Source organism: Pelodiscus sinensis, chromosome 19 (genome assembly GCF_049634645.1).
Source record: "Pelodiscus sinensis isolate JC-2024 chromosome 19, ASM4963464v1, whole genome shotgun sequence".
Lineage (NCBI taxonomy): Eukaryota > Metazoa > Chordata > Testudines > Trionychidae > Pelodiscus > Pelodiscus sinensis.
Window position 1 is genome coordinate 11,487,254 of NC_134729.1, and position 26,585 is coordinate 11,513,838.

The window sequence follows — 26,585 nt, forward strand, 5'->3', positions numbered from 1 at the left end:
CGCTCTCGGCACTGGGTCTGCCTGGCCCGGCTCTGATCCCCCGCTCAGCTCCAGCCCCTGCTCTCTCCTGAGCTCAGCCCTACTCTGCTTGACCCAGGCAAATCCAGCTCACCAGAGAACAAGACCCCTGGTGTCCTGACCCTCTCACTGGCCTGCCAAACAGACCGACGGGGAGTGATGTCCTCTCCCCTTTGCTCCTGGGGACTGGCAGTCTCAGGGTCCTGATCTATCATGGACCCTTCCCCCTCCTTTTGGTACAGAGGTGAATGCCCAAACCCCACGGAGTTTCAGCAGGGGGCTAACACTGGCCGTCCATTCCTCTGAGTCTCCCCCACACAGCTCGACTGTTCCATGCCTAACAGACACAAACACCCCCCCAGTGAGAATAGGATGCCTGGGGCATCCCCTGCCTCCATGCTGCTAGTGTCTGGGCAGGTTTCCATCTGCCTTGGCACAGGTGGGGCCCACGGAACGGTCAGCACAAAAAGGCCTTAAGATAAGGTGGGTTTTTCCAAGCCTCCATTGGAGGAAAATAACCCAATTCCTTGCACACTTACCTGCAACAGGAGTGATAAACTGCACCCTCATCGTGGCTGCTGCCTTCTCCTGCCAGGCAAGGAAACTGCTCTGACTTTATCCTGTTCTCATCTAGCAGAGGAAGTTTGCTGAGTGTCAGTGTTTTTTCAGCTCAGTGCTGTTCCTCTTGCAACATGCCTCCTGCCCAGGGTGATCTCTGGACACCTAATACATGTTCATTATCAATGTCACCAAACAGCAGCCCTGCAATTAACAGGAAACAGTAAGGGAAGTTGCAATCTTCTCTATTGAGGAACTGAAAGTGGCGTGTGGGGGGCACGTCTTGTATGGGTCTAGCAGACAGGATGCCTGGGTCTTATTCTAGCTTGACAGATGGATGATCTAGTAGGTAGCGCAGAAAATGGGAATTGGAACACCTGGGTTTTCTTCCCAGGGCAGCATTATCTAGTGGCTAGATAGTAGGTATCAAAATTCAATGTTGAGAAGGAAAAAAGTTGTGGGGTCAAGCAAAATGTTGCCTTTCAACACTGTTTTTTCCATCTGACTTGCTGCTTTGAAAATGTGGTCTTGCATGACACCTCACCCTGCCACACACAATACAAATGTCAGAAGAAAAGTCAATTTGCAAAGGAAAACTTGAACAGTTTGGCTCCAAACACGTTAAAAACCAGACTCTGTTGGAACTCCCCTTTTCCAAATGCTTCTGTTCTGAGGGACACGGCTAAGGGCTAAGGGGGAAAGCCAACGCCTGAGGAGGACCACATGGATCAAACAGACACATCTCTTACGGAGAGTCTATTAATAGAATTCTCTATGTACTAGTAAGGAGGAGAAGAGGGAAGATGATAAAATATGATAAGAAATGGTCGAATGAAAAAGAATGCCATTCAAACATATCAGGAAATGGTAGACAGCTAAACAGTGACAAATTTTACACAAACACACTGATACACAAAGTCTAAAAAATATGATGGGTGAACTAGAGTGCCTCGTATTTAAGGAGGATGTTGATATAATAGGCATCACAGACACTTGGCAGAATGAGGACTATCAATGGGACACAGTCATATATCGGAAGGACAGAACAGGTCGTGCGGGTAGGGAAGTGACACGATACATGGAAGAAAATGTAGAATCAAATGAAGTAAAAATCTTAAATGAACCAAAATGTTCCATGCTCTAATAATAAGAGTAGGGATATATTATCCACCATCTGACCAGGATAGTGATAGTGATTATTGTAGGGTAAAGTTGTCCTAGGCAATCCATGATGTTTCGCTAAACTCCTATTCAAATTCTGCAGCCTTACCTCCTGGTGAATGGGGCTCGCCTCCCAGCCGTGCCTCCCTGCGCACTTCCTCCTCCTCCCCGGAGGCGTCTTGCCCTTTTGAATTGGGTGCACCTCCCTCTTCGTCCCACGCGTGAGTGTGATTGGCCTCCCCTGCCTTTGGGCCATCTGTTGGCGTCCGCGGCGCCGGACTCCTGCTCAGCATGGCGCAAGTGTGGGGTGTGACTGCTTGTGATGGAGTTGCAGGGCTCCGCACTCCCATGGGCCCAACCGCACAAGGGAGAGGGGGCAAGGTCGGGCCACAGGCAAGCGGTGCAGCTGCTGCCAGAGCCATCCCGGTGGAACATGCATCGGCACTGGGGCCTGATGTCACGCGGCGCGAGCTTTCGGCTGAGATGGGCACAGTGCAGGTGGTGGGGCTGTGATGTAACACTGGGCAGGCCAGCCGCATTACGTAGTGGTCGAGCACCCGGTTCGAGGCGTCGGCCGGGCAGATGAGGGGGTGGAACTGACAGCTCCCAACTCGCGGAGCAAAGAGGAGGATGGCGACAGACTGAAGCCAAGTGAACTGAAGGTGGGTAGGAAGTGACCCAGGGCAGGGTGGGAGGAACCTGTGGGTCGACATATTACGGGCGTCGGCCCCATCAATCATAGGGGAGCGAGCAGGATTGTTCTCCCCTCAGGGCCCTGGGTCAGGACCCGGTTGTGAGGGAGGGCCCGGGTTCCTCTACCCCCTCTCGGCACAACCCAGTGACCTAGATGGCGAGAGGGCTGCTTTTGCGCAAAAACTTGCCAGCTGTCTACACTGGCCACTTGAATTTGTGCATGAACACTGACGATCTAATGTATGATTATCTGCAGAATGGTATAAATTATCTGCAGAATGGTATAAAGAGGAAGTGGAAAATTTACAGATGATACTAAATTGCTCACTGGAAAAAATAATTCCAACTACACAAACAAAATGATGGGGGACTAGTTTAGTTATAACCACTCGAGAGAGAGATCTTGGGGTCATTGTGGAGAGTTCTCTGAAAACATCCATGCAATGTGCAGCAGAAGTCAAAAAAGCAAACAGAATGTAGGGAATCGTTAGGAAAGGGATAGAGAATAAAACAGAAAATATCAGATTGCCTCTATATAAAACCATGGTACGCCCACACCTTGGCTACTCTGTAAGGATGTGGTCGCCTCATCTCAAAAAAGGTATATTGGTATTGGAAAAGGTTCTGAAAAGGACAACAAAAATGGTTAGGGATTTGGAACAGATGCCATATGAACAGAGATTAAAAAGACTAGGATGTTACATCTTAGAAAAGAGGAGATGAAGGAGGGATATGATAAAGGTCTATAAAATAATGATAGAAATAGAGAAAGCGAATAAGGAAAAGTTATTTACTTGTTCCCATAATATAAGAACTGAGTTTCAACAAATGAAATTAATGAGTAGCAAGTTTAAAACAAACAAAAGGAAGTTTTTCTTCACACAGAGCATAGTTAACTTATGGAACTCCTTGCCAGAGGATGTTGTGAAGACCAGGACTTGAACAGGGTTCAAAAAAGAACTAGCTAAATTCATGGAGGTTAGGTCCATCCATACTTATTATAAAGAATAGGTAGGAATGGTGTCCCTAGGGGTATGTCTACACTACCCTCCTAGTTCGAACTAGCGGGGTAATGTATGCATACCGCATTTGCTAATGAAGCCCGGGATTTGAATTTCCCGGGCTTCATTAGCATAAGCGGGGAGCCGCCATTTTTAAATCCCCGCTGCTTCGAACCCCGTGCAGCGCGGCTACACGGGGCTCGAACTAGGTAGTTCGGACTAGGATTCCTATTCCGAACTACCATTACTCCTCGTGAAACGAGGTGTACCGGTAGTTCGGAATAGGCACCCTAGTCCGAACTACCTAGTTCGAGCCCCGTGTAGCCGCGCTGCACGGGGTTCGAAGCAGCGGGGATTTAAAAATGGCGGCTCCCCGCTTATGCTAATGAAGCCCGGGAAATTCAAATCCCGGGCTTCATTAGCAAGTGCGGTATGCATACATTACCCTCCTAGTTCGAACTAGGAGGGTAGTGTAGACATACCCTAGCTTCTCATTGTCAGGGTCTAGAAATAGATGACAGGAGAGGGATCACTTCACGATTACCTGTTGTGTTCATCCCTCTGGGGTATCAGGCATTGGCCACTGTCAGCAGACAGGATACTGGACTAGATGGACCTTTGGCCTGACCTAGTATGGCTGATCTCACATTCTTATAAGGGAGCTGTCCCATTTAGTTCTTCCCTGGGGTTCCAGCCTTCAGTCAGGGAGGGAGGCTGGTGTGATTATTTGTGGGGGCTTGTTCCAATGGGACACTGTGTCCTCGGCTGCCAGCAGCCACCGAGCGGGCCCAGGGCTCCGATTCTGCCCTTGTAGGGATGCAGCGGCTGCCCCCGTAATGGCGCAGAGCTCCTGGGCTGATGGGGGAGGGAGAGCCGAATGGGATGCAATCACTACAGGCACCCTGCGGGCTGGGGGCCCAGCTCAGCGTGGGGACCGCAGCCGCCATGTACTGTCTGCAGCTCCAGGATGCGCCTCAGGTAGAACATGCTGCCCAAGATGGCTGGGTCAATAATAAAGAACAGGTCCATGTGCAGGGGAACCTACAGCACATGCCTCATGCTCTTGGGGTCACTGCTGGGTCCCTAAGCCAGAGAGAAAGGACCTAGGCAGAGCTCAGGCTTGACCCTGGTGCAGCACTTTTCATCAATAGAACTCAAAGTGATGCCAGGGCCCTGCAGAGGTTACAGTACGCTGGGCACCCCAGTGTGGCACTCCGGCAAGAAGATGCCGGCAGGCTGTGGGACTCGGTTGCAGCAGCTTCCAACTCAGTTCCCGGGGCTCTCCTGGAGGCTACCTTGCTAAGCAGCAGGCAGCCAGGCAGGTGAAAGGGAAAGGGCACCATTTATGTGGGGCTGGGGGGCCGGTAGCTCCTAAAAATTGGAACCCCTGAATTTCATGCTTGAGATTTGCTTAAAGTCCATGTCCTGACTCCAGAGGCAGTTCTTCAACACAATAGTTTGAGCTGCGTGCAGCTTTGCCTTTGGGGCAAGGAGTTTGTTATAAAGAGAGGCAGGCAGGGGGATTAAGAATAATAAAGGCCTGAGCATTCAAGTAACTGAAGGGTTGTTAGATCATCATGAAAACATTGCTGGATACTCCACTTAAAAGAAGAAAAAGGGAGAAAAGGAGTAACACAAACTAATCCAAAACTGACTGCAGAGAGTTACAAACTAGATGCTTGCAGATGGAACTCAGTGTTGATATGTGCAAAGTAATGCACATGGGAAAACATAATCCTAACTACAGATACAAAAATGATGGGGTCTAAAATAGCTATTATCACTGAAGAAAAAGATCTTGAAATCATTGTGGAAGTTTTCACTGAAAACTTCTGTTTAATGTGCAGTGCAACTCTAAAAACTAAAAAGCTAACAATATTGGGAATCATTAGGAAAGGAACAGATAATAAGACAAAATACCATATTGTCTCTACATAAAGTCATTTTATGCCCACATCCTGAGTACTGTATGCACATCTGATCACCCCATCTAAAATTGGATTTGGAAAAGGTACAGAAAAAGCAACAGAAATGATTGGGGATAAGGAACAACTTCCATAGGAGGAAAGATTAACAAGACTGGGACTTTTCAGCTTAGAAGGGACGGGTATGTCTACACTACAGCGTTATTTTGAAATAAGCGATTTTGAAATAGCTTATTGCAAAATAATGTGTCTACGCACAAAATACATTTTGAAATAGCGTTTTGCTATTTCAAAATAGGGCGTCCATGCTGAGCGGATGCTGAATCGCATTGAAGGCCGGCCAGAACCAGGTCTGGCAGGGCATCAGGTCAGGAATTACTTTGTGTGGCTGCTGCCTGAGGCTATCTGAGGCCTGTGCTTAAAGGGTCGCCCCCTGGACAGCCAGTTCTCAGCTTTCCCTGCTTGCTTGCCTACCTCGATGAGGGACAGAAAATCATTTTGTCTCTGCGTGCTCTGGTTGCCCTCACTCAGGGCACCACAGCACTCTGCAACACATAGCCAGAGCTGCCCCTAGGCACTCTGGTGCTTCTCGTGGACATGTTGCTGCAAGCCTGGCTGCACTTTCTGCAGACTGCCATCCGGGAGGTCCATCGGGGGCTGCCAGTATCCAGGAGGCCCTGCAGGAGAGCTTCCACCCTGAGGAGCACTAAGAGCCTCTCTGGTCTGCCCCACTGAGGGTTTATGCCTCATTCCTCCCTCACGTCCTTCCACTTACCCCTCCCTAAATGATGTCAAATAAAATACATATATTTTCATGAACACAAACTCTCTTTATATTACAAAACTGGGGCAGGTGGGAGGATGAAACTATGGTGAGACTGGGGAAAGGAGGCGGAAGAGGGGAGAAGAGAAGGTGGAAGAGGAGAGGGGAAAACTTGGGAGGAGGGAGGGGAAGCAAGGGGAAGAAGAGGAAGGGGAAGCTCAGGGCTCAGTGTTGGGCGTCTCGCCAGACCAACTTGACTGTCATGCAAACCTGCTCCTGGGTTCGCATGTGGCCTTTGGTGGCCAGGCTGGCAGCTATCCTGCCATAGATGGCCGCATTCCTCCGAAATAGCGGTTTGGCTGTGTAGACGCTAGGAAAGTTATTTCAAAATAAGGGCTGTTATTTCAAAATAACTTTGCTGTGTAGACATACCTGAAATGACTAGAGGGTCACTAGTTTAGATCCAATATAGGGGACAAAGAGCACAAGAAACTTGATCACTTCGGTAGCGGGGGTGAGGGAATTACACGGCCTTATTAGCAAACCATGACTTTGATGACTACTCTAAATTAGCAGAACTCATGGAACATATACTAGAGTCTAAAAGATCTGTCCTTCAAGTGATCATTCAGGAGGGCCACACTATTGCCCGCACTATGCTACTAGTGGCTTCTTCAACTTCAAGAGGACATAGAAAGGGTTTCTACTCCATACTGGAGAAAGGGCTTTTATTCAACGTATTTCCTCACCCGGAAGCACACAGGAGGATGGAGGCCAATCCTGGGTCTCCGGAAGCTGAACAAATTTCTGCAGAAACAACGCTTGAAAATGGTCACACTAGCCTCAACAATTCTGGCACTGGACAGAGGGGACTGGTTCGCAGCCCTCAACCTACAAAACGTGTAATTCCACATAACCATCCATCCATCACACAGACATTTCCTTCACTTTACAGAGGGAGGGGACCATTTTCAATAAAAGGTCCTACCTTTCAGCCTGTCATCTGCCCCACGGGTTTGCTCCAAAGTCCTCGCACTCATGGCAGCATACCTCAGACAACAGGGGGTGATTTTTCCTTATCTCAACAACTGCTTATGGAAAGGTTGCTCACAAGGGGAAATGATTGACTTGATAACAAGAACCAAGCAACTGTTCAACTTGCTGGGACTTTTAATCAACGAACAAAAGTCAACACTCAATCCAGTTCAGGACTTAGGGGCAAGGCTCAATGATACATCAGACAGGGCATACCTTCCACAACACAAGTTCCATACCCTTCGAGATTTGGTTCTTCCCCTCATTGCAAATCCATCCACCCACCACAGTCCATACCTACCTTCAACTCATGGGGTACATGGCAGCCACCACATATCCAGTGCAGTATGTGCACCTCCATTTCCATTGGTCTACACGCCCTCATAGCATCCATTGCACAAACCATGTTTGTGCTCGATCAAGTGCTGCAGTAGCTCAGATGGTGGACATGTCCATGCAACCTCTTAACTGGGATCCCGTTTTTACAGGAGGAGCCTGCCACACAAATTATCACGGACGCTTCAGAACTGGTTTGGGGTGTGCACTTCCAACACAAAACTGTACAGGGCAAATGATGGCCACACGAGACTCTGTTACACATCAACATTCTAGAACTCAGAGCCATCAGAAATACCTGCAGGCACTTTGCCTCTTCCATAACCAACTGCTCAGTTCATGTTCTCACAGACAACACCACCACGATGTACTACATAAACAAGCAGGGAGGAGCGTGTTCCAGATCTCTGTGTGCAGAGGCAGTCTGCCTGTGGAATTGGGCTTTAGTGCACAGAGTCACTCTAAACGCCACGTACTTACCGAGGGTTGACAACACCATAGCAGATGCCCTAAGCTGCAACTTTACAATTCACCATGAGTGAGAACTCCACCCGGCCGTCACGGATATCATCTTCCGCAAATGGGGCTATCCCACCACAGATCTCTTTGCAACACGGAACAATGTAAAATGTCCCAGATTTTGCTCTCGAGTGGGACTGGGCAGGAAGTCCAGGAGCGATGCATTCCTCCTTATGTGGGACGAACCACCGTATTACACCTTTTTTCCAATTCCGTTGATTCCCAGGGTATTGCACAAAATTTGTCTGCATGGCGCTCAAGTCATCTTGATAGACCTTGTTTGGTCCAGACAGATTTGGTTTCCAGCCCTTCAGGACTTGTCTCCCGAACCAGCTTTTCCATTGCCACACCAATACGACCTTCTATTCCAGAATGGAGGCAACCTGTGTCATCCGAAACTTCAATCGCCACACCTCCATGCATGGCTCCTCAATGGCTCCATGACCACAAGGCCCAGGGCTCTGAGTGTGTGAGAGAGGTCCTACTGCATAGCAGGAGACAGTCCACCAGGGCGACTTACTTGCAGAAATGGAGGCGCTTCACCTCCCGGGGTCAGCTGATACAAGTCAACCCCAATGAAGCTCCATTACAAAGCATTCTGGACTACTTATGCACTCCAAGGACGGATGGGTCATCTGTCTCTTTGATCAAGGTCCACATGGCCACCATCTCAGCCTTCCGCGGATGAACTGAGGGGGCTGTGGTGTTTGCACAGCCACTATCAGGGAGGTTCCTCAAAGGTTTTCATAATCTCTAGCTACCTTGTAGGGTGCCAACCCCTGCATGGGACCTTAATCTGGTATTGGCTACTCTCATGGAATCATAGAGCTGGAAAAGACCTCAGAAGGTCAGTAAGTCCAGCCCACTGCTCTAGGCAGGACCAATCCCAATTAAATCAACCCAGCCAGGGTTTTGTCAAGCAGAGACTTAAACACTGCTAGGGATGGAGACTCCACTACTTCCCTCGGTAAGCCATTCCAGTGCTTCACCACTCTCCTAGTGAAATAGTTTTTCCTAATAGCCAACCTGGACCTCTCCCACTGCAACTTGAGACCATTGCTCCTTGTTCTTCCATCTGTCACTACTGAGAAAAGCCTCTCTCCATCTTCTTTGGAACCTTCTTTCAGGAAGTTGAAGGCTGCTACCAAATCCCCCCTCACTCTTCGCTTCTGCAGACTAAACTGACCCACCTCCCTCAGCCTCTCCTCATAGGTCATGTGCTCTAGCCCCCTAATCATTTTGGTTGCCCTCTGCTGGACCGTCTCCAATGCTTCCACATCCTTTTTGTAGTAGGGGATCCAGAACTGGACACAATACTCCAGATGTGGCCTCACCATAGCCGAATAAAGGGGAATAATGACATCTCTGGATCGACTGGCAATGCTCCTCTTAATGCAACCTAATATGCCATTAGCCTTCTTGGCTACAAGGGCACACTGTTGACTCATATCCAGCTTCTCATCCACTGTAACCCCCAGGTCCTTTTCTGCAGAACTACTACTTAGCCAGTTGATCCCCAGCCTGTAACAATGCTTGGGAGTCCTCCGTCTCAAGTACAGGACTCTACATTTATCCTTGTCGAACCTCATCAGATTTCTTGTGGCCCAATCCTCCAATCCTCTCATGAAGCCCCCCTTCAAGCCAATGGCTGTGTGTACCCTATCGTTACTTACCACTGTGTAGCCGCGCGGCACGCAGTCCGAACTAGCCGGCATTTAAAAATGGCCCTGGCCGGCTTTATGCAAATGAAGCCTGGGAAATTCAAATCCCGGGCTTCATTTGCAACTCCGTATGACTACATTACCCCCCCCCCCCAGTTCGAACTAGGGGGGTAGTGTAGACATACCCTCTGATAGCTGTAACTTCCGGGAGGAGAGTCAGTGAAATAGGTGCATTAATGGAGCCTCTGTCATCAGCACCCGCCCACCCCCCATGCTTTCACTCTCTGCTCCCATCACAGCATGCAAAAGTCACCCCCACCACACCAAAATCTGAAATGGCATCCCTGTGAAAGGGGCTGGCTGGGGGTGCACTCTCTCGCCCCTCCCTCTGTGCCCTTTGGGGGGGCACTGCAGCCATGTGTACCCAGAACTCTGCTGCTCTTCCCCTTTTCCTGACAACCATGTAGTGAGAGGAAAGTGTGCAGCTTGTGACTTCCTCTTGCTCCTGGCTGTCCAGGGAAGAGCACAGGAGGCTGCAGCAGGTTGTGTACTTTCCCCTCGCTCCCTGATAGTCAGGGGAAAGAGAAGAAGGGAAGCAGTGACCCAGTATGTGTGGCTGCATCACCTTGTCCCTCACCCCACACTCCCCACTACACACCCCAGACTCCTGCACTTCCACGCTCCTGCTCTGAATCCTGCACCGCCCCCCATATCCCTAACTGCTGTCCTAAGCCTCCCCCCCGCACACACACTAACCCCCTGTTCCTGAGCCCCTCACACTTACAGGTATTGTCATATCGCACCCCCCAACTCCCTGACCTTAGCGATAAGTACCTGTAAGAAACTTAAGTTACTTTCACCTGCTGGGGCAGAGGTGCAACAGCAAAGGGATGCAAAGCAGTGGGGTCAATGGCACAGAGAGTGGTGTCCATTGGCCCCAAAAAAGCATGGACAAAAGACTCAAGCTCTGGCCTATTGCTTCCAGGAATGGTGGCCCCGGTAGCAGAACAGACAGACCCTGTATTGAGGCAAAAGACAGGACTTCCTCAGATCAAATTGTGGAAGAAAATTGGCATGACCATATAGAATTAGCATCTTTGTTAAGCCCCATTCGTAAAGTGTCAAATTTAAGCATGAATGAGAGTTCAGAGGCTTCTCTTTGAAGTCTTGTGTTAAAGCCTCTTTGAAGCAGGTAGTAAGATCGTTGAGACAATGCCCGGGCTGGTTGAAATGGCAAGAAACTGTTTTTTCTTTGTGAAACTGTCTGTCAGACACTTTATGAATGGGGCTTAACAAAGATGTTAATTATCTCACTCATTACAAAGATAGCTTCTCCAATTATCACCTCTAATATCATTACCTCATAGACATTAACCTCCCCCCATCCCCCGTCTTTACTAAAATCTGATTTGTCTATTTTATATGTATTCACTTTTTTTTGTTTGTATTCCTTTGCTATCTATGGTCATGCCAATTTTCTTCCACAATTTGACCTGAGGAAGTGGGTCTGGCCCATGAAAGCTCATCACCTAATAAACCATCTTGTTAGTCTTTAAAGTGCTGCATAGTCCTGTCTTTTGTTTCAGCTAGACCAGACTAACACGGCCAAATCTCTACCTGTATTGAGGGTGCTGGCACGCTAGCTCCCAGACTGCACTTCCCCATGTGACCACTAGGTGTCTCTTCAAATCCTCCCTTGCACGAAACAGCCAGAGCTACACTGAAGTCATGGGGCAATACTACTGTTTATGCCTGGCAGCGTCCCCGGGTGTCAGGGAGCCCTAGGAGCCGCATTCAGATGGAGCATTGTGAATATTTGGGGAATGGTTGCTTGTTCCCCATTTCCAGCTGCTAGAGGGAGAAACAAGTGAGTGAGTAAACTTTACGACATAGAAACAAAACCACTCGAGGAGGCATTTTAAAAGGCACCCCTGAAATCAGGCATCCACAGTGAAACTCATTATACAGTCTTGAAATACCACAGACACGCAAACCCTGCTCACATTGCAAGGGAATGGAGGATTGGAAAAATAATAATAAATACAGAGACAGGAAAACTCATAAAAGCAGCAACAGTTCCAGGCTGGATTAAGTGATAGACGCTATTGGCCCATGACAAGGACTCCGGCTCCCAGAAGCAGCTCAGGTCTCACAGTTCTAGTCCTCATGGATGCAAAGAGGAAACTTGACAATGTGGCGGGAGTGCAACTGTTTTAACACTAGATCCTACAAGCCAGTGATAGAAGAACCGAGGAGTCCTGACTGTCAGGACCCCAAGCTCTAATCCTCGCCCCCTCCTCTTCCCAGCCTGCAGATTTAACGCACAATCACACTCCCTGCTGAGACAGATGGGAAGCTGGTTTAGAAGTTCTGATCCTGCTGCTGCAAGCGCTTTAATGAAGGCGGATTGAAGTCCTGCAAAAAGCTCCTCCTGCTCCCAAAGCGCGATGGCAGCTCCTGCCTCCTGGCCCAAAGGTCAGCCCTGCAAGGAACGAGAGACACCGGCATGATTCTGGAGGAGTGGGAGGGGAAACACAAACTCCCAGGAGAGTTTGGATCTCGGCTGAGTGGGATCAGGTCGTCTGTGCATGTGGATTGAACCTGGACTTGAAGCTCCCAGAGTAGCAGATGTCCATGTCTATTGGCATCACTGGAGATTTCCCCCAGGAGCAAACCCTGCAGCCAGCTGCACTGGTGCCCATCAACGTCTCTCCTGTCCCCACCGCTTGTTGGCAGGGGCGTAGCCAGGAGTGTGCTTGGGTGGGCCTGGGCCTACACACTTAGCATCCAGGCCAAGCCGCCCACAGCTCTGTCTCTGTCCCACTGCAGCATGGGAACTTGCCCTTCTCCACCCAGGGCTTCAGCTGGGCCAAGAATGTGGGGTTGGGGGCTCTGCAGTCCCATGCTCCTTACTGGGAGCAGACTTGAGGGCTTGCAAGCCTCCATGTCCTGCTGGGAGTGCTGGAGGGTGAGCAGGGCTGGAGGGTGAACAGGTGTCTGTGCCCTGACTCTCCCCCCCCCCACTGGAGCACCCAGAAGATAGACAAGGGCAAGCCCCTGCAAAAAACCCATTCCCAGCAGAGGAGAGAGGTGGGTGGGGGGTGCAGGGCACAGATATTTATGGGGCCTCTGGCCAGAGCATCTATCCCTCCCCCTCTTCTAAGGCTGGCAGGGGGAGAGGCAGCCCCATGGCTGCTACCCCTCCGGTCATAGCTCACCCTATGGTCCCATAATGGCTACCCCACTGCTTGTTAGCCTCATGTACCTGAATCCAGGCTAAGCCCAAATATAGACACGCTGCTCCACAGCCTAGAATAGAACCCAGGAAGTCTGACTCCCAGTCTAGTGCTGTAACCCTGCCAGGATCTAGCCTGTGTTCTGGTTGCACCTGGTGCTGGCTCAATGAAGATCTCAGGGCCATCGGCTCTCTTACCACTTTGCTGCTGGTGGCTAAAGTAGACATGGAGACCTCCGAGTAGGACTTGGATTTGCCGGTAAACCATCGCTTGTATTCCTCCTGCACCTGGAGTCGCAGAGACAGACAGTGGTGTCACGCCGCTAGCACATGGGAGATCTCTTCTCTCAGCGCCTTAGCCCCATTTCTAACATGCACATCACCTCAGCATCTCGACATTACGCAAATCAACAAGAGCTGCATTTAATCCTGCTTGATAAAAGGGAGTCGAGCCCCGATGCACTCGTTGGGGATCTCTCGCTCAGCGAGACTCACGGCTATTTATGTCCCCCTCCCCCCCACCCGCCTCTGTGCCCTGGGACAAGTCAGAGCAGCCCTGGGCTTGCTCTAACACTCTGCTTACTGTGGCAGCAGAAAATACCCATAATGCTTTGCACCCAATCCTCCCCCTGCAGCTGAGGCAAAGCTTCATAGGAGTTGTGCATGGAAGGGGATTCTCAGGACGCCATTTTCCCCAGCAGGGGAGCCAGGCGGATTGTTTCAGGGAAGTTCTCCGGGGAACCGAGAGGCTAAGTGGTTTGACCAAGGAGCCGACAGCACCGCAGGGAATTGTGCCCAGGTCTCCTAAGTGCTAAGCTTGAGCACCAGCCTCTGGGCTATTCTTCCTCTCTCAACAAGGGGCATCTTCAGTGCTCTGCTACTGGGGATCCCTGGGGAAAAGGCTGGGGGGATCTTGCACAACACGCTCAGTGAAGCATTGTTGCCCGCTCTGCTCTCCTGTGGAAGGGGCACTGCCAAGTCCGGGAGGGGATGAAGGATCCTGGGGGTACCTGGCGATTGAGGAGGCAGTGCACCAGGAAGATGAAGACCCCCTGCAGGCTGTTGAGGATGGTGAATAAATACGCCATGACTACAGCGGCTGGGCCGGTTTGGAGGAGACCGAAAATCCACGTGCAGCCCAGAATGAAGACTTGGGCGATGGCTTTAAAGGTCAGGAGCCTGGAGAGAGGAAGACAAAGAGATCCCATGATGGCAGCCCTCTGGGAGCAGCTGAGTCTGGAGGGTCCAGGCTGAAATGACAAATGCTTCTAGAGAGCCAAACTCCATCATTGCCCTGTACAGGTGTGAGAGCGGCTGGCCTGGAGACTTCGAAAAGGCAATGCACAAGCTGCTCCAGTTGAATGAAAGAGCCAAGCCTCCCTAAGAGGGGTGGGAAAGATTTGGACCCTGTTTGGCTCAGGCAAAGGGGACCCTGTAACATGTCCAGAAGTGCTGGCTGTGGACACATATAAGCACAGCGAGGGGAAAGTCCCCTGGGAGCAGATCTCCCCCTGGTTTAAATCAGGAGATCACATAGAGAGACAGAAGCTTCTACCACCGGAGGATCTGTCCATCTTGGCTTCACAAGAGCACCTGTCTCTGCACAGAGTGTGTTCTAGGGACTTGACCACTCCTCGGATGAGGGACACATACAGTGGTGTGTCCGGCACCACTCTTATCAGACTGAGGAGCCCCAAGAGCTGGCACAGTGCTCAGGGAGGCTCAGAACTCCTACAAAATTATGCTGCCAGTAGCAAAGCTAGGAATTGAACCCAGGAGTTCTGACTCTCAGTTCTATCCACTTGATTCCACTCCACACCCACAGCTGGAGTCAGAACCCAGCAGTCCGGACTCCTACACTGCCCCTCCCACTTATCATTGAACAGGAGAGATGGGGTAGCTCAGTGGTTTGAGCATTGGTTGGCTAAATCCAGGGTTGTGAGCTCAATCCTTGAGGGGGCCATTTAGGGATATGAGGCAAATCTGTCAGGAAGGGGACTGGACTTGATGACCTCTCAAAGTCCCTTCCAGCCCTATAAGATAGATAGGTATATCTCCATATGATATAATAATGTTCTCAGCTCTGCTTTTAAGACAATGTTACCTGGTGTCTTTGAGGGTGGACACTTCAGAGTTGAGACTGGAAAGTTTTCTCTGCAGCATCCAGAGGGTTATGGCAAAAAGGACGGAATTGATCTAGAATCAAAGCAGAGTAGGGTCACTCACCCCAATTTGTCTCGGGCTCCAGGGAAGGGAAGGGATATGATAGGCAGATGGGGGGGGGAGGGGCATCTCTACATGAGCACAAGCAGAAATTGTCACCATCAACAAGAGTGTTGCAGTTCAGTATGATTATTCAGTCAGCTCCCCAGCTAGTGCAAATCAGCACTGCACCCCTGAAATCAATGAAGCAATACTGACTTATAAGCAGAGGATCTGGCCCAATAACTGCAAGTCCCAATAAGATGTGTGTGCTACACCTTGTCACACAAGCTGGCTTTCACTGGCTTGAACTGGGAGCACTTATCACTCCATTCCCTATTGAGCCAAAACCCTCCTAGGCATAGACCCCTTTGAGGTCTATAGCATTAAACCAGGGGATGACTGGGACAGGGTGAGACCAGGCCCTAAACCCCTCTGCTGATGGCTTTTGACCTTGACGAGGTGTACCGGTAGTTCGGAATAGGAATCCTAGTCCGAACTACCTAGTTCGAGCCCCGTGTAGCCGCGCTGCACGGGGTTCGAACCAGCGGGGTTTTAAAAATGGCTGCTCCCCGCTTATGCAAATGAAGCCCGGGAAATTCAAATCCCGGGCTTCATTTGCAAGTGCGGTATGCCTACATTACCCTCCTAGTTCGAACTAGGAGGGTAGTGTAGACATACCCGTGGAGACCAGCACAGCAGTCAGTGTCTCTGGTGCCCTGAGGTGTGCAAACGGGACTGGCTGGCTGAGAGAGCAGCAGCACCATGGACAGCTCAGTGTGGGGCGCTATTGAAGATGGATTATGATGGGCCCTGCTAGATGTGGAAAGCCCTGAAGTAAGGGAGAGGACATTATCTCCAGGAAGGGAAGCTCTGCTCTCTGGGAAGCGAGAGGGAGCTGAGCAGAGGGCACAGATGTGGGTCCCTGTTAAATAGGCCTCCTAGGAGGGGTCTGAGTCACATGGGGTGTGACTTGGCTGGAGGACTGAGTTGCCAAAAGGCTTTTAAAAGGAGTCAGATGAGGGACCCACGGAAACCAGGCAGAGCTCCAAACCTTGCTGTCCTGAGGCAGGCAGCAGCACCAAGCCACAGTGGATACCTACCCCCACAATGGCGCACACCGGCCCCAGGAAACTCCAGATGAACCCCCTCTCCATGCTGAGCCAGCAGCTGCAAGCACAAAAATTTAAAGTGATGTTCATTGGTCAGCAGCAGCCAGGCCCAGCATTTACCCCTGATATCATGCTAACCTAAGGGACAGGGGCCCCACTGGGAACAGGTACAGAGACTGTCCTGTTTAGATTGTGCCATTCACAGCTGGATCAGAAAGACGGGGGAGATGGAAACTGAGGCAGAGAAGGGGGCTGTGACTCATTTTGTGGCAGTTCTCTGGTCTCTGTCATGCAGGAAGTCAGACACATGGTTCTTCTAGCCATAGAATCTATTAACTTTAGTCAAGGCCACCCGGAGAGTGAGAAACAGAACACGGGGGTTCTGCGCGCCCCAGTCGAGTAGAAGCTAGAAGTTGATTCATTCACTCATGAAGGACAGTCAGCAGCACAGCTGTGAAGACCGACACCCACTGGTCCAGAGCGCCTTTCACTGGGGAATGCCGGGACACGCACTCGTGCACACAGTGCTGGCATAAGATTGGACCGATTCTCTTCACTCCCCTCTTCCCAGTCAGACAGCATCAGATTAAGTCAGCGAGGCTCCTGCTGGCTAACTGCCTACTCTTGAATGGACTTATAGGGCCCCTTTACTGCAGCATCTAACAAATCTTTAGTCAATTTTCTATCACATGGCTCCAGTACTCTTGAGGCAAAATAGATTCAAGATTAAGGCAACTTGTTATATGGGAAAACTGAGGCATAGAACAGTTAACTGGCTTGCTCAGCGTCAAGCCTGGGACTCAAACCTGGGTCTTCTCTAACCACTACACCATCCCGTCCATGCTTTAGCAGCTCCAGTACTCACTTCTCTTGCCTGCCATAGCCCTTTGGCATGATGGCGGCTGAGACAGCCACCACCAGGGCAGGGAATCCGTAGCCAAAGAGGCTCAGGAACCGCATCTTGGGGCTGTGGTTGCTGAAATAGTTGATGACCCCGAGGTTGCGCACGGTGAGGAAGAGCACCACGGCCTCCAGGAACATCCAGGCGAAACAGGCCAGGAAGAGGTAGTGCAGGAAGCCAGCAATGACGGCACAGCCCACCTGGGGAGAACAGTGGTGGCACATCTTTCATTTCACAGTCTCTACTCCACATCCCAGGGCTGGACCCATCTGCATCATAGAATCACAGGGCTGGAAGAGACCTCAGGAGGTCACTGAGTCCGACCCCCTACCCAAAGTAGGACCTACCCGAACTAAATCATCCCAGCCAGGGCTTTGTCAAGTTGGGACTTGAAAGCCTCTTAGGATGGAGATTCCACCAAAGCCCTAGGGAACCCATCCTAGTGCATCACCACCTTCCTAGGGAAATATGTTTTCCTGTTATCCAACCTAGACCTCCCCCACTGCAACTTGAGACCATTGCGCCTCGTTCTGCCACCTGTCACTACTGAGAACAGCCTCTCTTCAGCCTCTTTGGAACCTCCCTTCAGACAGTCGAAGGCTACTATTAAATCCCCCCTCCCTCTTCTCTTCTGTAGACTAAACAACCCAAATCCCTCAGCCTCTTCTTGTAAATCACGTGCTCCAGCCCCCTCATCATTTTTGATGCTCTCCGCTGGACTCTCTCCAAAGCGTCCACATCCTTCCTCTAATGTGGAGCCAAAAATTAGTCTTAATATTCCAGATGTGGCCTCACCAGTGCCGAACAAAGAGGAATGATCAGTTCCCTAGATTCTTCTTGGCTACAAGGGCCCACTGTTGATTCATATCCAGCTTCTCATCCACTTTAATGTACAGGTACTTTTCTGCTTACCAGCTGCTTAGCTAGTCGGTCCCCAACCTGTAGCTGTGCTTAGGATTCTTCCGTCTCAAGTGCAGGACTCTGCTCTTACCATATTGAACCTCATCAGATTTCATTTGGCTCAATACTCCAATTTGTCTACCCTCCAATGTATGTATTTCTCCCCCTAGCTTAGTGTCATTCATAAACTGTGAACTTGCTGAGGGTGCAATCCATCCCCTCCTCCAAGTCATTAATAAAGATGTTGAAAAAAACCAGCCCCAGGACCGATCCTTAGGGCACTCCTCTTGATATTGATTGCCGACATCCTCTACCTGCCCCCCCCCCCCCCACGTCAGGGACTACCCTTGTGAAAAGGTGTTGCTCCAGGGTCTCTTCTTTGCCTTAAAGGATAGCTACATGCCCAACAAACCACACGCCACATACCCAACAATCTCTCACTTTTCAAACAAGGTCAAGAGCATTACCCCTGTTTTACAGATGGGAAAACTGAGGCACCAGGCAGAGAGGTGATTTGCCCAATGTCACAAATAGGAAAGCAAGGACTAGAGCCCAGGTCTCCATACAGTGCTCTATCCACCAGGCCACACTGCCTGCCATCTGAGGTGCTATGCTGGGGTAGGAAGCACTTTACCTGATGCCTGGTACTGTCCACTGCCGTGAGGAAGAGAAGATCGGCCACAAAGAGGCAGAGGCAGAGCTGCAGGTGGATGGAGGAGTTGACGTTGCGGATGGAGCGGCACAGGAGGAAGGTGAGGATGGCGAGGAGGAGGCACAGCAGGGAGAGGGCCAGCCCAACGTGGGAGATGAGGAATAGCGGGAAATCTGCCTGTTGGGGAAGCAGGGCCGATGGCATGTTAGGAGGTCACAAGTCATCCCATGCAGCACAGTTAATGCAGATGAGGTTCTGTAGATAATCCCCCTGATTCCTGCCCAGGATGGACTGTCACTGCCCTTACTGGGGAGCGCAGGCTGAGGTGTGAATAACTCTACAGGGGCCTTTGTTTTAACCATGGGGCTCTGGGAGCCGAGAGGATTCCATCAGGACCATCCAAAGGATTTATGGGCCCTGGGCAGGACTATCAAACTGGTGCCCTAAACCCCGACAACAGCCGGGGGATGATTTTTTACAGATGCGATTTTATAACCTTCAGCAACACGAATGAAACAGGTTTAAAGCAAATTTTAAACTAAAGTCCCCTCCACTAACACAGTGAAATCAGAAACTGACAGGACGATCCTGGGGCTGGCAAATGCCTGTTCAATGGCTTCATTAGCACCCGAATGGCTCTCACAGGATCAATGTTCTACTAATAGCTCTGGCAGGCTTGTTCACTTTTAAGTTAAGGGGATCCTCTCTGGAGGAAGCAGAGCCACAAACCAGAGATAGGAAGAGAAGGGGGGTGACTGTTAAAACCCAGTGGTGCCCCCCAAATTTTCAGGTGCCCTACACTGCTGTGTGTTCTGCATGTGGGTAAGGATGGCCCTGAATACCATGCAAGGGGATCCATCTGCGAGCAGCCCAGAATATGTATCTCCATTGCCCATCAGCATGTTCTCACACCAGCCCCTTTGCACTTTCTCTGATACTACCTCCATGTCAGAAGGGGGCTCTCCGTAAACATTCCAAGAGCTACCTCCAGAGAGGGTTGATTTAAATCAAGGCGATTTAAATCATTGCCTTAAATCACCTAAAAAAATCACTGATACTTCCTCACATATGTCTTCAATTAATGGTGCAAATCTGATCACTAAAACATGTTCCTTTACAGCTCAGTACAGCATTTTATATCCTTCTTGAATTCAAACAAGTGTTGAAGAGAAACACAAGAACAATCCAGGCAAGAAGCGAGGCAGAGGGATGCTAACAGGCAACAACAATCCCATGCCAACAGAGCTGAACCAGCCACAGAAGCAATGAAGCAGAGGGTAGGGTTTTAAACCAGACAGTTCAGTATTTGAGCTTTCTGTTCAGGAAACAAATTGAGAAAATACATGAGAAAATAGAAATGTCCGGTATTTTCTAAATAAGATGTAATATAGATTGTGATGTAATGTCAAGTGTGCCCGGTATTTCTGTCAAAACCATCTGGCAACCCTAGCAGAGGGATGCTCAGAGACGACAACATGCCCAAGCCAAAAGGACAGCAGAGGCAAGAGGAGCACTGAGGCACAGGGATGCTCACTGCCAAGCATAGAATCTGAACACAACTCTTGCAGCCGAAGTTGCAATTCCAGACCAGGCCAAGCTGAGTGTGCGTCTACTGTCACAACGGGACAGTAATACTAGTGTAATGTACATGAGAAAATGACACTCGGTGGCAACTCTCGGTTTCTCTTACCACAGCTTTCTGTGCTGTATATTAGGATGATAGAGTCTAAACCTACTTAACTAATTAAACAAGCCAGAAAGATTAGCTGAGATAAATATTTTTTCTTGCAACATCCAACATAGCAATCAACTTGTCAAATCACACTTCAATCAAGGCAACATAGGGCCCCATTTACACCCAGAAACCAGGACAATGTCTCCATGGCAAAAGGGAATCTAGGCAGCTGTGTGTGCACTGAATAATGTCTTCCCTTTTCCTTTCCAGTCCACTCCACTGCTCCTTTCTACTCTGGCTCCGTCCTTTCCTGTATATCGTTTCACTGTCGTTAAACAATGTTTGAACGAACTCTGCCGTGCTTGGCCCAGTTCCCCACCCCATACGCACAGAACAAACCCGATCCTATCCGGCCTCTGGGTGTCTTTCCATGTTACTTACGTCTGCTGAGAAACAGAAACTGAAATCCCAGAATTATCAAGCCAGAGCTGGTTGTTAGGCTGGACAAACTAGAGCCACTAAATAATTTGTATGAGACTGTAGGTAGGTGTAGCACGTTTGTGACCACAGTTAATTGTAATTTATTTTTCAATGAGAAATACTTTTTTTAAAAAAAGAATTGATTTTTATCCACTCTCCTACAACAGGGGTGGCCAACACGTGGCTCGCAAGCCGCATGCGGATCTTCACCCCTGAAAGTGCGGCTCATGAAGCCTCCCCATGAACACCTACAAACAGCCTTTGGCCCCTGTGCTCAACAAATCTGGCTGGTGGGGAACTCTTCCTTTTCTTTTCTTTTCTTTTCTTTTCTTTTCTTTTCTTTTCTTTTCTTTTCTTTTCTTTTCTTTTCTTTTCTTTTCTTTTCTCAACAATTCTGGTGGGCTCTTTGCATTTTTTCCGCCAGTGTTTTGGCTCTCTTCGTTTAATGGGTTGGACACCCCTGTCCCACAAGGTTCCCTCGAAGTTGTCGAGCAGCACAGCCATGCAGCTGCTTAATAAGCCAGCCAAGGACTCAGGGCTCTGCATAGGCACCTGCCTGGCTTGGGGAGGGGCTTTTCTAGCTCAGGGACAGCAGCAGCTCCCTACTGAGGACAGAGAATGAGTCTCTACCTTGCCCTGCTACCTCCTTAACCTCATTCAGACTGTGCTGAGAGATGCCCAGCTCCCCCAACAAAGGCTACAGCCTTGTGTTACAAGCCCTGTGGTGAGCACCGTTCCGTTACCGTTATCTCCCCCCATGCCATGAGGACGGCCAGGCTGGAGACGTGGTTGCAGTTGCACGTGGTGTAAGTGGCATTGAAGCGCAGGACCCTGCACCCTGCCGGAGACCAGCTGCCACTCTGGGCTGTGGTTTCCCATGAGACGCAGACGGGCTTCTCGGAGCGGTTGCTTGGCTGCAAAAAAATATTTTTAAAGATAGACAGATAGATAGATAAGTCAAAGGCAGAAGGCATAGCACAGGATAGAAAAAACACGATGCCAGGAGAGTGGGTCAGGGTCCCCAGTGCCATGAGAGGCAGACGTTCAGAGGCCAGGAATGGGGTACACATGCACCTCCTGCTCTGGGTGCCCCCATTTCGGGACCACTCATGCTGTGGAGGAGGAAGTGGCTGTCTGTACTGCTGCTCCCCTCCCGCAGCTGAGGAACAGCAGCGCAGCGACACGCTTTTCCTGGGGCTTTCCCCCACCGCTCCCATAGCAGAGAGGTCAGTGCCTAGGGATGCCATGGGGCACAGAGCCACATGTGTCCCTGGGAGAGGGGTTCCAGGTAAGCACCCCACCCCCATCCATGTCACGCTCAAACCCCACAGCAACCACCCTTGCCTGGCAAAATCTTTAATCTGGCATCCCCCATTTCCTAGGGTTGACAGATTTAAGAAGTTCAAATGTATTGGATTGGGACTCAGGATACCTGGGTTTTAGTCCTGACTCTGCCACTGGCCTTGACTCAGTCATTCACCAGCTCTTTGCCTCAGTTTCCCCTTTCTCTAGACAAAGGCCAGGTCTACACGACAGCTGTCCACGTCCCTTACTCCTCGCGAGGAGTAGGAGTTCTGCTGCTGACAGGGGCACCCTCAGCATTCTATTTAGCAGGCTTTTACAAGAACCACTCATTCGAACACCAGAAATTCAACTGCCGCAGCATCCATCCTTGCCGTGCTCTAGTCATGGCCTAAGCTCTTGGTGACAAGGACTGTCTCATGCGATGGGCCAAGCCTGCCACAAGGGGGGAGCTGATTTCAGCCAACACAATAACACTAATCCCTTATAGGAGGGCAGAGGTGTAGCAGGGCTCTCTATCACCCTACCACAGACAGTGGGCCAGAGGACACCTATGGGGTGGTTTGGAAGGGCTCCCAGCCCTCTGAGTCTGCCTCGGTGCAGCTGAAGCAACCTTTCCCTAATCCTTGTATTAACCCCTGCAGTGCTCTTCATCCGTCAAGCAAAGCTCTTTATAAAGGTCACTATAATTAGCCCCATTTCACAAGTGGGGAAACTGAGGCATGGAGCGAGGTTGGGTGTGTATGTGAAGATGAAAGTCATCCAGCAGAACCAGGAGTAGACACCAAGGGTGTGTCTAGACTACATGCCTCCTTCGACGGAGGCATGTAGATTAGCCAGATCGGAAGAGGGAAATGAAGCCGCGATTAAAATAATCGCGGCTTCATTTAAATTTAAATGGCTGCCCCGATCTGCCGATCAGCTGTTTGTCGGCAGATCGGGGCAGTCTGGACGCGATGCCCCGACAAAGAAGCCTTTCTTCATCGGCACAGGTAAACCTGGTTTCACGAGGCTTACCTGTGCCGATGAAGAAAGGCTTCTTTGTCGGGGCATCGCGTCCAGACTGCCCCGATCTGCCGACAAACAGCTGATCGGCAGATCGGGGCAGCCATTTAAATTTAAATGAAGCCGCGATTATTTTAATCGCGGCTTCATTTCCCTCTTCTGATCTGGCTAATCTACATGCCTCCGTCGAAGGAGGCATGTAGTCTAGACACACCCCAAGTCACCTACCAGTGCTCTATCCACCAGGACACATTGTTTCCCCTGTGTTCCTCTTTGCTCACTTCTCCTGCTTCCCAAGTCCAGGGACTGGACATTTACAAGTCTGCTCCTGAGCCTTGGTTAATGGGGTGGCTTGTTAATGCACTTGGGGAAGAACACAGGAATCCCTCCCCACCTGAGAACTAATTCAATGCCACTTCCCCCCCCCAGAGGAGCCAGGCTGCTCCTGAAAATCCAGGCTCAACCCCAACGGTCGCTTGTGAAGGGACTTACCATGATGTGCTGGAAGGTGTAGTTCACTGGATCTGTGACTTTGATCTTGGTCTGGCTGGTCAGCCAGGCACTCACCACCCTGGAAATCATCCGGACGGTGCGGCCAGAGGAGTCCTTCTGGTCTTGGAAGAAGCTGCCGTTCATGATGGTTTCCATGCCCATGTAGGAGGCAAACGCCACTCCAGCCATGCCTGCAAGTGTCCCCAAGGAGAAACCCGGTGGGTTGGCAGCTTCTTTCCCCACGTTCCACCATGGGACTCGCCAAGAACTGTGCAACCTCCCCAGACCCACTTCAGGTGTGGGGTAATGTTCTGCTTCAACAGGGCTGGGAAGAGAACCAGGTGTGTGGATAGCCACACTTTTACTCGTAGCTGCAGTGCAGACGGCACTGGCGACAAGATGGGGAAGGGGTCTCTAAATAGGGAACTCCTTAATTTTGGGTCTTTGTTTTAATGTTAGATGGGACGGGTGGCTCTTCAATTCCCCCCAAACTGTGAGGCAGTTTTTGGAGAGTCCCCGAGAGCTGCCTTATCAAAACACAGTCACAGAATACTAGAACTGGAAGGGACTTCGAGAGGACATCAAGTCCAGTCCCCTGCACTCATCACACACTTGATCAGGGCTACTCAACTCTGGAAGCCCCGGGGGTCACAATGATACTCACAGCACATGCCGAGGGCTGCAACTGAAGTGTGGTTGCATATTCATGCAGATGTATATGCAAATAGCTTCTTTCACAGTGACGGACATGAATACAAAGATTAAGGCTTTAACTATGGCACCGGACCCAAAAGCGGCCAGTGTGAGCCAGTCAGCACCTCTCAGGCTCTGCCCACAAGACTTAGCAGACAGCACTTCCCACAATGCCCTGGAACTCATGGACCTCCTCCCTGGGGGCTAGAAACGCCAATACCCTGTACCCATTTGTTCCAGCCAGCCCGTCCGCTTGTGTCTTTCAGTGCTCACCCAGCCTGGGAGACGCCTCGCCATTGTGGAGCGTGTTCCCAGAGGAGGCCATGTTTAAAGAATCCCACCTGTGGGCCCCGTGTTGCGCCCTGTGTAAACACAAACCGCACTGCAGGCTGCAAACGAATGGGCTGCGGGCTGCATGCAGCCCACAGGAAATGTGTTGAGTAGCCCTGATCTAGATCATCCCTGACAGGTGTTTGTCTAACCTGCTCTTAAATAGCTCCAAGGATGAAGATTTCACGACCTCTCTAGGCAACTTCTGCCAGTGTTCAACCACTCTGACAGGACGTTTTTCCTAAGCACCAACCTACTCCCCTTGCTACAATTTAAGCCCATTGCTCTCTTGTTCTATCATCAGAGGCTGAGGAGAATAATTTTTCTCCCTCCTCCTTGTAACACCCTTTTAGGTACTTGAACATCTGATATTAACAGAGCTGGCTGGTGAAAATCTTGGATAGTTTGAACTAGGAGGGTAATGTAGGCATACCGCACTTGCAAATGAAGCCTGGGATTTGAATTTCCCGGGCTTCATTTGCATAAGTGGGGAGCCGCCATTTTTAAAACCCCGCTGGTTCGAACCCCGTGCAGCGTGGCTACACGGGGCTCGAACTAGGTAGTTCGGACTAGGATTCCTATCTCGTGGAACCCATGCCCACGTGGAACGAGGTGTACCGGAAGTTCGGAATAGGAATTCTAGTCCGAACTACCTAGTTCGAGCCCCGTGTAGCCGCGCTGCACGGGGTTCGAACCAGCGGGGTTTTAAAAATGGCGGCTCCCCGCTTATGCAAATGAAGCCCGGGAAATTCAAATCCCGGGCTTCATTTGCAAGTGCGGTATGCCTACATTACCCCGCTAGTTCGAACTATCCAAGATTTTCACCAGCCAGCTCTGTTAATATCAGATGTTCAAGTACCTAAAAGGGTGTTACAAGGAGGAGGAGGAGGTGTTACAAGGAGGAAGTTCGAACTAGCGGGGTAGTGTAGACATACCCCTTGAGTCTGGGGCAAAACAAATTAAACCAAATGTTTGTTTTGAAAATACCACCACAGTGCCTCATGGGACTTATGGTTCAGGTGTTCCCATTTTTCCTGTATGATCCAGGCTTCCTGGTTGGACTGCATCTCCCTTGATGCACCAAGGGAACCATCTAGCCACAGTGCTTCATGGAAGATGAAGTCTGGCAGGAGAATCAGGCCCATAGAGGGCAACGAGAGAATGAGGCAGGAGGCTCATGATTTCAGAATCAAAATCTTTTAGCTCTTCATCCAAAAGCAGAATGACTGTCCGGGCTGAGAGCATTTTGGGCAGCAGAAATTAGCCACTTCTTGAAGCACTGGCATTTTCTTGGCACCCAGTTTTCCACTGAAGAGTCCTGGAGATGGAACAGTCCCTGCCAGCCCTTGTTCTTTATTCTTCTGGTTCCCTTTATTCTAGCAGGCTTGACTAGGACAGAAGGAATTTATATTCGTAGGGCTTAAGAACCAGGAATTGTCAATACAGCACAGAGGTCTGGTCCATGAGCCCTGTGTCCCATACTTCCGCCATCCCCAATCAGATCGATAGTCCATCTAGTTCGATTTCCCATCTTGGTCTATATCGGCACAGAGCAGTGCTCCATCTAAGTTGGAATCTCCTGCTTCGGGGACTTTCAAACCTCCTGTACTTTAACTGTGTATAACTGCCCCTCTCCCATCCTGAACGGGGCCACTGAGATGTGTTCGTCACACATCAGTCCATGTCTGCTGGCGGTGATGAGGTACCTTGTGCTGTTGATTCCTGAACCATTCTGCAGCTAATCTCCATGCTCTCCCCTTTGGCTCCCAGGCTGACGACAGAGTCCTCGCTGCTGCAGCCGTTCCCAATGACTTTCATCTGGACATCTAAGGAGAGGGGGGAACAACACAGTCTGACAAGCACAATGGCTCCTTGAACGGGGGCCATCAGCCAAGCAGAGCAGCAGGGGATGTCAGAGACAGAAGGAACCATCCAG

At 50.3% G+C, this 26,585-nt stretch overlaps 2 protein-coding genes across 3 annotated transcripts in view; both read right to left on the reverse strand.

Moving 5' to 3' along the window:
* The window catches only part of LOC112543502 (adhesion G protein-coupled receptor E1-like), a 33,321-nt gene extending 32,523 nt beyond the window's left edge, over positions 1–798 (reverse strand). Inside the window, exon 1 of one of the 2 annotated variants that reach the window (XM_075902278.1) lies at positions 558–798. In XM_075902278.1, coding sequence (XP_075758393.1) covers positions 558–588 — 31 coding nt within the window. In that variant the 5' untranslated portion in view covers positions 589–798. The remainder of the gene's footprint in view (positions 1–557) is intronic. The other variant, XM_075902277.1, reaches the window with a different exon arrangement.
* The window catches only part of LOC102463292 (uncharacterized), a 176,121-nt gene that overhangs the window by 111,445 nt on the left and 38,091 nt on the right, over positions 1–26,585 (reverse strand). The gene's annotated exons all lie outside the window — the stretch shown is intronic.